Below are 11,046 nucleotides of genomic sequence, written 5' to 3'. Positions count from 1 at the left end.
GTTTTGAAAGCACTGGAAATCAGAGACTTTCAAAGCATTTGCAGGGAAATGCCTATAATTTAAGAAGATTATAGGAGAGTTTTGGTTAATGTAACTGTTCGATTACCTATAGAAAATGGAATTTATCATGTAGGAAAAATGGCTGAAGGAGAAAAAAAAACCTTCTTAAAAGAATCTGAAGATGGTGTCACTGTTCATTTCAGTGTGATCTTATTTTTAACTTCTACTGAGAAATTTTGACCGTATCTGTGTATTTTTACAAAGTCCTTAGGGATCCGCTGCAAATTTCTTGTACTTTTTGGGAGGGAATGTGATTTTTAAAAAAACCTAGAAACTAGTCGTATACTGCTTATTTGTTTTTACCCGCATTTGTATGTCCATCAGACAAAGTTCTGATAATCACTATAATAAGGGCTGTGTTTATTTTGCCAGAAAATCTTCTTTGTTATAAAAAAATCTCACAGGAAAAACATCTGTTTGGAAAAAAAAAAAAAAAAAAAGCATTTTCCTCTGACCAAGAAAACCTGCTTGTTTAAGAGTGTTTAACTTTCTTCAGAGCAAGTCAGGAAAAAGAAAATGAAATGAAAAAAAATAATGTGGGCCTCTGAGAATAATGGTAACAACTTCTTAGGCTGGCTGCACATCTGGGGGGGGGGTGGTGACTGTGCTTTTTCTGTCTAAATACAAATGACTTCTGAGATTTCATATCTTTATGATATTTATTAAGGTGGACCAGCTCTTCAACAGCAACCTGTCCAAAATACCAAAGCGCTACAATTCCACCTTAAAGCAAATGTTCACTGAAGTGAAGCTGAATTTCGCACAGCCAGGTAAAGACCAGTGGAGAGCTCTTACTGCAGAAAGAGAGGTCAGGCTGAGCCTCTGTCTCACGTTTCACCTAGCTCCCCTGTCTGTAGCGTGGCAGAGGTGGGCACCAGATGAGAGGGGAGGAGATGAGACGGTGAAAGGGGTGATGACAGACGGGTACCACCCATACGTTCCTCCTCCAATGCATTTTCACATCTGTTTGGCATTTCAAGGGTAGTTTTCCTATGAGCATCACTCAGAGACATCCAAGCAGGTGAGATCCCACACTTGAAAGGCCAGGAAGGCAAAGAGTTTGCCAGGGAGGTATAACTGACACGTGTGGTAAAGTGTGGCTGTATAAATTAAAGGGCTGAACGAGCCTCCAAAGAAATGTGGACTACCCAGCCTCTCTCCCAAAATCAGTGGGGTCTCTGGGTTTTCCTTTTCCTCCCAGGGAGCAGGTATTTTTCCAATGGTCTGAACTCCCAATCCAAACTTTTCCAGATCCATAAGTGCATGTATTTTGTTACTCCCCAGATGTTACTATTTTTAAGATCTGGCTCACCTATAGAAAATAGGACTCAGATGCTTAGAAGTCTTTTTAGGAATGCTGCCTGGGGCAGCAAACAGTCTTCGTCTTTTAATATCTCCTTTCACCCTGTGGGGTTTGCTCACTTGTGGCCTCACAAATAAAGCTGTAGCCCTATACATGCTTCCATTGCCTTCTGTCTCGCCAGTGATGCAGTTTGCCTGGGCATGAAGCCTCCAGCCCCAGAAACATCAGTGGGTACCGAAGGCTGCGGGGTTCCTCCTCTGCAGTCCAGGGCAGAGGAGCGCAGCCACCCTGTCTCTTCCTCCATCTGCTGGCATCTGTAAGGTGGAAGAAATGAGGGACAGGGCATTCGCTCAGAAACTGAGCCTTTAAAGTGCCTTTAAATACCTTAGTTGAGTGTCTTTTCTCCCCGACTTACCAGTCCTGCTGCAAATGCAAAAAGTGGCAAAGATCTCTTTATGAGCATTTTCAGTGGATTTTGTTCAATGGAATAAACATACATGTGTAAAATTCAGCAAAGCCAGCACTGAGACTGCTGCTATAACAGTGCTGAGGTAGTACGATAATCAAATCAACATCATAACTGAAGCTGAGGCAATGAGCCTCAGTGAGGCATCAGTGAGCTCAAGCAGCAGGCGTCCATTACAAATCATGGGATCCCCACACCAAGGAACATGTGTGCAGGTGCCCAGAGCAGATGTTTTCCTTCCAACAGGTGTCTCAAATATTGTTACGCTCTTCATGGGCACAGGGCGTGATGGTCCGTAGTGGTTTTTGGAACTTCCACCCAGGGAGGCAGCCCCGCATGTGAAAACCAGGTCAGCTCTGGTTAGGGCATTAGAGGAGACAGGGGCAGCCTGATCTAGCAAGGAGGCAAGCTCTGCTTTGGCTCCTCTGCTGATCCAGTTGAGCAGGATCATCTTCTGCTCTGTCTTGTGTTAAAAGAAACCAGTTGCTTTGACTTAGAAAGCATCTTTAGGCTTTGGGATCAATTATGTGGCTTATTACTTTTGGAAACAGGTTTGATCTATTCAACTCACAGCAGGGAGGTGGGATGCCGCTATGGAAAGCCCAGCCTCTCCTGACAGTTTCCTTGCAAAGTCTTCTATTGAGGTGTCACAGACAATGTTTCTTCTGTATCACAAACGCTGAATGTGAGTTTGGTCCATGGAAAAAAGAAAAAGCCATCCATCTGGAACTTCATATAAGTTTTTTTTTAACTATTAATGGATTTTCTGTCATTATTTCATTAACTCTTGAAAAATATTGCCTGGTGGGAGATTAGGGAAGCGGCTGAAGTCTAGAATTTTTTCCCATGATATTTAACACGTAGACAGGGCTACCTTTCCATTTCTGTCAGGATGAGAGCCACTTAGAATAAAGAAATTCAAGACTGCTGCACACCAGACACAGGCCATATTTGGGTAACTTTCCTCGTGAGAATCAAGTACAAGTTTCAGACTAAGTCTTCAAGGCACGCTGTGGCATGGATCCAGTCTATCTAAAAGATTGCCTGTAGCTCTGGAATGAGGACAGTGAGGGAAAATCCTTTCCCAAACCACAGTGAGACTTTCTGTTTCCCAAATAAAACTCCTCTGTGTGGCAATGCCTTCTCAGGGATGGATGCTCACGCTCTCCTCCAAGGTAGTAGGGCTTCAAACACTGCCATATTGCTGCTGGATACCACTGGGCTTTAAGAGATCACCATCAAGCACTGTGGTCCCTGTTGTTTTTCTTTACATGGGAAACATCTCTCATAGGTCTCTCCGCCAGGATGCTGAGTGGGTGCACTTGTCCAGGAACACAGCCCTCCAGCCAAGCAGTGAGATCTTTGCATCTTTTCTGGCCAAAATTTCCTTTCTCTACTGTCTATTAGCCAGGCTCCTCCAGAAGGCAATGAGAAGCTGGTGAGGTCTGGTAAATGAGGCTGGTGGGACTAGCAGCTGCATTAGGTGGCTATCTCACTGACCAGCATCGTGAGCACAGAGAAGTCACAAGTCTGTTTTGAAGAAGCATGTTGCACATGGTCTTTTTTCAATTATAGTTACTGCCTTACTAAGGTGGCCTCTGCTAGGTGGTAGTAGTGGCCGGAGTGTCCTACAAGGGAAGAAATGCAGAGCTCCATAGGAAAGACAGTAACCAAGGTGCCTGGCTACTGTTTGAAGGAAGCAGCACTGGACTCTTTGGCAGGTGACATCTAGGGGGATTTTTACCAAGAAGCCTGGAGTTCTCCGAAGGTTTTAAGTTCAGTCAGTTGATGAGCAACATAAACTCTGGGCTCAGAAAATAACAGGCATTAAAGGTGATCAGGGATTTACAGTCTGCATTCCTAAAACTCTAGAGGGCAAGGTATTAGGTGGAGGCTAGAACCATTTATTTTAGTTATATTAAATGGAAACTCTAGACACTGTCTGACTCTGCTTGTTCCTACTGCTAACACCACCTGGCAGAAAGGTTATGTTATTATTATCTGCTGGTTACTTTTCTCATTTTAAAAATCTTTCAGCCTCCCAATCAGAAATAGGCACAATGCCATGGGCTCTAAGAGACCAGGCTCAAATGAGCAAAAGCAATCAGATACAGTAAGTGGTTGCAAACATTTTTCATCCAGCTATCTGGGCAATCCTCAGGAATGCAAAAAGGATACGGATAAAAACAGCCTACTATCTGTAAAAAGGGATGACAAGTAATATTTTTCAGAAAGACACAGAGCAGCTGTACTCATGAATCTGCAGCTCAGGTGAATGCTGCTTCACCCATTCCCCCTACATAGCCAGCAGCTAACCATGACTGTGGGAAGGACGGGATGGGGTGGGCACTGGGCCTCCAGCGGGTCTGCCACCTCCTACGGGGTGCCACAGGCTCACCAAGCTCTGTGCCTCACTTTGTTCCATCGAGGAATAGCTTGGGGAGGTGGCTGTTGCGTGGGGTTTTCCCAGGTATGCGGCAGGTCCAGCCAGCGAGCATGGTGAGAGCTCAGCAGGGCCGCGCTCAGGGTTGTACGAAATAGAGTCTATCTCAGGGCCACCTCTGCTGCATCTGTAAAATTTGCCAACCCCAAAAATGCAGAGGAAAGGGGAATTTTCCCCATACCATTGAAAAGCCTCGAGCCGATCCCCATGTTCAGCACCTTGGGAGAAAAGATCCTGGCAGGTGAACGATTCTCCGCTTTTACAGCAGTGCAAAGTGAAAATCTTGTTTCAGGAGCATTTATGCTCCCTTTAGGAGGCAGGAGGAGTGAAAGCCTGCTCGAGGATGGCAGCTCATGCCCCGTGTGTCTGCGCAGAGGTTCGCTATGATGTTTCCAGGTCCCGTTGCTCTGCCTGCACAAGGTAGATCCAAGCTGCTGACCTCCACCCCACTCAGTAAACCAGGGAAACCAAATCCATTTTACTCCCTGGGTCCTCCTGTAATGATAGGACCCTCACAACAGCTCTTTTTGCAAGGCAACTGCACCAAACACACCAGGAAGAATAAATTAATTCTTAAAAATAAACAGCTGGCCATAAAAGAGTCCAGGAAAACCCTGGCCTCTGCTCTTCTGATAGCCTAGGGGTCTCCATGACAAATCACCCTTGCTACCTACCCCCAGTGAATATTCCCTGCTTGTCAGGCCAGCTAATTGTTTTGGAGTGGATGTAATACATCTCCTGCCAGGAGAGGTTTGTGAGGCACATGATGCTGTAAACGATCTTCTGTTTATCTAATCTCTTCTCTTGCTGCTATCATTGCACATATATACAAACTCTCTTTATAGCTTCCCTCCAGCCACTGCTCTGGTTACAAGCTTAAACAAGTCCTTGCTCATTTTAGAGCTACAGGCTTAAGGAAATGAATGCAATAGCACTCGGCTGTTATTGCCTCCTAGCAGGCGAGGTGGTGTGCTGTCCCTACTCAGCCTGCTTTCATGGCCAGGTAATGATCTTTGCAGAAATTCCTCTCCACTCGACAGCTGCTCTGCGGGGACACAGGTGTGCTGTTCTTTGCTCATCTCACATACGCAGAGACAGCCCTAGTTTGATTCAACATATGGAAATAAGCCATAAAACCAGATCAACATACCCAAGTCAGAGGAAGGTACGAGAAGTATGCCACCCAAGAGCTGGATCAGGATTTCTGCTGATGAGATGGCAATGCAGCTCACTAGAAGACACTTAGGCAAAGCTGAAGGAAGATGGGACATGAACACACCATCCAGCACCCAGCACACATTCCCAAAGCAAGTGCTTAAGCCACAAGACTGCAATAAAAGTGTGGCTTAGTGTGTAGGCCAGTACTAGAAGTGACCTTTTCTCTGTGTTGCTAGAGGGAAATATGAGACCGGAGAAGGTTTTATGATAGCTTATAATCTCCCTATCACTTCTGCAGTGAGTGAGCGGGCAGGCGATTAGGTTTTAATTGAAAAATTGGAGAGAATGGGGGAAAAAACAGAAAAAATAAATGCTCGAGTCAGCAAGTCACATTAGTGACAGCAGCTAATGTTTCTAGCATGAGCTCTAAATCCTTAGCCTCCCTCCAAAGCAAACATATTATGCATTGTTCGTAACGCTCTTAATTGGAAATATTTAGCCATCCAAATAGTAGAAGTACATTCATTTATTTGCTCAGAGCCTGGATCAACATTAATAGGTCATCTTAGGGGAGAGGTATTTAGTTTTTGTTTTAGAGATCACCTGCACAAAACAGTCTGAGTTTGTAAGCTGGGCATCTTGGTTTCCTGAAAGCATTCTCTGAAAACAAGAAGCTGGCTGAAGGCATTATGGTGGGGAAAATAGCTTGGGACTTGCCTGGCACAGAAGGCACTGCTTTGCCACAGAGAGTCTGTCTGAAGCCACCTAAGACCTGGTCTCAGGAGGGCTGGTACCTGCTGGGGTGACAGGATTTGCTGTCCCGTGGTGTACAAATGGTGCAATGGTCTGCAGCCTCTGCTTTGGGTCATGGGCTGCAGCTATGGCTCTTATCCCAGGCTGGGGCTGCGCCCTTTGCTTCTCCAGGCCCCCCAATGCACCTGTCCCAGGTGTAACCCCGGAGCAGTCACCAGAGCTTTCTGGGTGCTAGGAGGCTCTCTTGATGGCCTTGATCCACCACCTGGTTGAGTTTCCCCATCTACTATATACAGCTATTAGCTGGGGGGAGACTGTGGAGAATATAGTGATATACAAGAGGGGTAAGGCTCTCTTTAAGGCATTAAAAAGAACTGCTGGCACTGGTGACAATGGGAAATTACATTTTCTGGGTAAAAGGAAAATTATGCATTCAGGCGTTTGAGTCCCCGGGAGGAGGGAGGCTAGTTAATGAGTGCATGTCGAAACACATCCACTGCCAGTAAAGACACATTTGAAGAAAATCCAAACACAGTAACCAAGCATCTCAAATTTTTTCTTTCTAGGAATCAGCCCAAATCCAGCTCAGGCTGGAGATCATTTGCCATCTGAGAGCAGCCTGTGTGAGATCCCAGCCCCCATCCCACTACCAGCTGCTGGCAGCACAAACCTCCCACCCATGGTCCCCGCTCTCGTCGCTTCAGGCCCCAGAGAGGAGTCCACCATGGAGGGAGTTTGTTTTCTCTGCACAGTTCGTGTATGATGACGGTGGTGAGGACTGGGGCTAGGGGCTGAGAAGAGAAAATACTGAGCTTGTCCTGGTAGTCAAGGAGTTAATGTATTTTTCTGTACTTTTGGGTGACTCTTACATTATGAAATTACCAAGGAATTTAACGGGAAGGCTGCTTTTGCACTGCAAGTATACATGAGAAAGCCTTGTCTTTTTAGCTTTGCATTACAAGCTCATTTTTAACTCCAAGTGGTCTTTTTTCCACTCACTCATTCAGGAAATATGGTGATATTTCCCACCATCCTGGGGAAAGGAACAGGCAAAAATGGATATTCCTATGTTAATAAAGAAAAGAATATGACGAATGCAATTTCACCCTTTGCTGTGAATATTTTCACTGTCCCACTGGGCACCCGAGATCCAGACGGGGTTCGCATGCTGCTGCTGGGGCTCCTTGTCCTTGGCAACACCACTACCCGGGGCTAGGAGATGTATTTACCATCGCAGCAGCTGTATAGAAGACAGAGCCCGTCCTGGGCACAGACTGGCCTGAGATTCTCTGCTGATAAATAAACATCCCTGTTTCCCTTTTGCACTATGCAGCTTGATGGTAAAAGTTTCAAAGAAATGTTGAGCTGACATCAGAAAAAAGTCTCTCCAAGGCAAATAAAGGGAGATTTATTTTCTTATTCAGGTTTCTCAAAGGCTCCTTCTCTGTGCCCTTTCCGTACACAATGGTTTTCACCATTCAGGAATGCTTTCATTTTATGTCTGAAATAGCTTTTTGTATCTCCTGGTATCTATCTTTAACCCTAAAATAAACACTCATTCCTCAACAGGTCTAAGGATGTGGGGTAGCATGTAAATAGTTGATCCAGAATATAATTTTTTTTACTCATTATACTATTAGACCTTGTTTTTCATGTGGCCACTCTCTATGTCCTGGTCTCCTTATGAAAGTTTAGTCAGTATCATGCTGTAAAGATGTAATTTTGTGCTTAAGCCAAAGTAGTTACATCCAGTCAGCTTTAGTGGTGAGAAATGTGACGCCCTTTGTATTGGTACAGCCTACCTCCCTTGCTGTGCAGGGACAGAAACGGCCGTACGCGTCCCCTCAGCCTGGTGTCAGGGCACCTGTGGTGGGCAGGGCTGTATTCCTGCAAGTCTGCTGGGATGGTTATGGGGGCAGGTAGGGAAATCCTTATTACCAAGCGAGGTCTGCTGAGGGATTATCTCACAGCTGCTTTGCCAGGTCCATGCTGCTCTTGGGAACAAGCTGCTGGGCAAGAAGGACCACAGGGCAGATCTACTCTGATTGCAACTTTATGACCTTCTCTGAAGTCTATTTTTTCTGAAGAAAATAACCAACCATTTCCAGCCCTCTGGCACAAGCAGCTGCCACCAGCATCATTGAACAAGGCAGGGCATGCCTCATGCTGCTGCTGGTTTTTTCAGAGTTCTTTTAAACGAGATAAATAAGATGCGGCTACAATGATGATGGGACTTCAGTGTGTTAAACTGTAGAGGTGGTGCCTGTTTGCGAGATGAATTCCTGCACAGTGATAATGGGTTATCAGGATTTTCTGCACGGCTGTGTGGATCGGGGCCATCTGTCAGCAGCTTTCTGTGGTGACAGGCTGATGCCGAAAAGACGGATGGAGGGAATCTGAAGCGAGAGACCTTCCCAGCTGTAGGGGAGGCTGAGCTGGATAGATTTACAGTCTGCCTCATTCTCTTTAGGAGTGATGCTTTCCTGAAATGTTTTTTACCCTGTACATGTGATATTGTGGCATTAGGTTGTTCCCCAGGTACTGAGTTAGCTGCTGGGAAAGAGAACTGCAGGCTCTCAGCTCAGGTAACCACTGTACACCCTGGGCAGCTGTATCTCCAAACCTGCCTGAAGCAGGGAGGATGTTTTACCCCAATCCTAACCTTGGAAGACTGCAGAGAAGACAAATCAGGAAGAAGCAGAGGGAGCTCGCCCATTACCTGTAACAAGACAGAGATTAAAGATAGGGTTTAAATTAGCTGCCTTGTGCTCTGACAACAGCTTATCAAAATATTTATTATATCCCCCTTGACTTAATGTACTTTTTGATGATTCTCTGTGCTACCCGAGGTAACTAATTTATTGCAATTCAAGTATGCCATTGCTGGGTTTGAACTCAAACAAATGGGTTTAGTGGTGATTTATGTTTAAGAAATAGGAGCTGCCTAGCTCTGGTGAGCTATCCTACAACAACAAACCAGCCCAGGCAGTGCAATCCTCATAATAATGCTGTTTTGTGGCAGTACAGATTAAATGTCCAGCCTTTCTAAGATTTCTATGCTTTCTTTGTGGGACTGGAATTGCTGAAGATGAGGTGGTTTAAGGCTAAATCAAGGCAGGGATGGCAGAGAAACGTAGTATCTTTCATTAGGCAAAAGTCTTCAGTAACCGAAGGCTTGTCTAGTTTTTCCAGCTATGCCATTTAGTCTAATAACAGCTATTGCTTCCTCCCTCCAAACCTTTGTTGTGGATATTTTAAAACTGGGCTTACTTTTAAAGAAACTGAAAAATTAGAGAGGATGCAGTGGAAAGCCACACACGCACTCCAAAAAATTGTCTGAGAGTTTGTGATTGCTTTGCAGAATGGGAATTGGAGAGCTCAGGCTACTTAGCACACCAAGAAAAAAAGAAAAAGAGGAGCCTTGCTCAGACTGGTAGGTGCCTTCATGGGAAGAGCTTACCCAGCTGTGAAGGGCTTTTTACTCTTGTGGAGTCACAGCAAGAGCCACAGTTGGAGATTAGATTTGAACTAGAAATAATGCCGTTATTATTTTTTTATGGTTATTTTACTTTCTCTAAGCTTTCCTGTACATTCAGCTTGCAGGCTCAATATGACAGTAAAAGAGTGAAAATACAGGACCTGTACATCGCATTGATTGATCCTTTCCACTCTTACAAAGAGTAACTCTACAAATGAGTGAAAAGAGCATGGGATTAGCTCCAGAGAGTCTGAAGTCCTGCAGTCTCTCTGAGGCTAAGGAGGACAGGGAGATTCCCAACTCTTTGTGTTTGCCATCCTCCTCCAGAGGTAATGAAATACCATACAGCCAGGCACATACTATAAATAATGAATGACCTAAAGAACCAGTTGGAGACCACTAAACACTGGAGGGATTTAATGGCTAGCCTAGGATTTAAGAGACCTGCATCAAAAGATCTGCTCTGTCCAAGGGTGTTAGTAGCTCTTCCCTTCCCTCACATTTATCTGTGAAGATAAATGCATTAAGGCTTGTAGGAAGGCTTGTAGGAGCTTGGAAATCACAGGGAGAAACAGTGCAACACTGGCTGGTGGCTGAATAACATCAGCCCCTAGTCTTGCACACAGTTAGCAAAGCCCAATTTAAAACCAAATCAAAGTGAAGCAAGAACAAGAGTGTGCTCTTGCAAGTTTTTCCTCTCTTGATTTCCTTCATCCCCAGGATTATTTTGCCTTGAAAATAAACAAGGTCCTTTAGACCACACACATTAACAGCCTTGTGGAGACAAAGCTGTTTGCCACCCCCACGCGCGGTAGCAACCAAGTTGTACTAAAAGGTCAGTGGCCCACTTAGGGACCCCCTTCCTTCTGGCTGAGAAGTTGGACAGATGATATTGCCTGACCCACTTGATTTGCTGAGGACCAGTATTGCGATGGATAACGTGTCCGACTACAGCAGATCTCCCTGCCCAGGTTAAACTTTCATTCACCTTGGGAGTGCGAGGCAAAGTTCCTGCTGCCTGAGGATTTCATCTGGGTGAGGGGGTTGGCAAGAGATTTCACCCAGGGAAGGAGGCTTTTGTAGACCTCGTTTTGTACACTCATAGAGGGCAGAAGCACCATGCAGGAGGGGTGGGATAATTAACAGGTGTCGCTCTTGCATTAGTTAGAGGCACACAGCCCCCCACCCCAGAGCAGCCTGTGCTGGCGGCTGCAGCTCAGCCCAAGGCTTAGCTCTCCTGGGCTGCTATTCCCAGCCTGTTCGGGGAAGGTCTGATCCACAGCCTGCTGGAATCAGCGAGGGGCCCTGGCTGACTCCCGTGGGCTGCAGATTGGGCTCGTGCTCATGGGTGCTGCGTCTGGTGGGGCTCCAGCACAGTAACGGGG

General features: G+C 45.6%; 1 protein-coding gene across 1 annotated transcript in view; it reads left to right on the top strand.

The window, feature by feature from the left end:
* Positions 1 to 712: 712 nt before the first annotated feature.
* The window catches only part of CXCL12 (C-X-C motif chemokine ligand 12), a 71,087-nt gene continuing 60,753 nt past the window's right edge, over positions 713 to 11,046 (top strand). Inside the window, exons 1-2 of the mRNA XM_009641902.2 lie at positions 713 to 830; positions 918 to 984. Coding sequence (XP_009640197.1) covers positions 713 to 830; positions 918 to 984 — 185 coding nt within the window. The remainder of the gene's footprint in view (positions 831 to 917; positions 985 to 11,046) is intronic.

Source organism: Egretta garzetta, unplaced genomic scaffold, assembly GCF_000687185.1.
Source record: "Egretta garzetta isolate BGI_Z169 unplaced genomic scaffold, ASM68718v1 scaffold56, whole genome shotgun sequence".
Lineage (NCBI taxonomy): Eukaryota > Metazoa > Chordata > Aves > Pelecaniformes > Ardeidae > Egretta > Egretta garzetta.
Note: the sequence above shows the minus strand (reverse complement) of the source record. Positions and strands in the feature narration are given on the sequence as shown.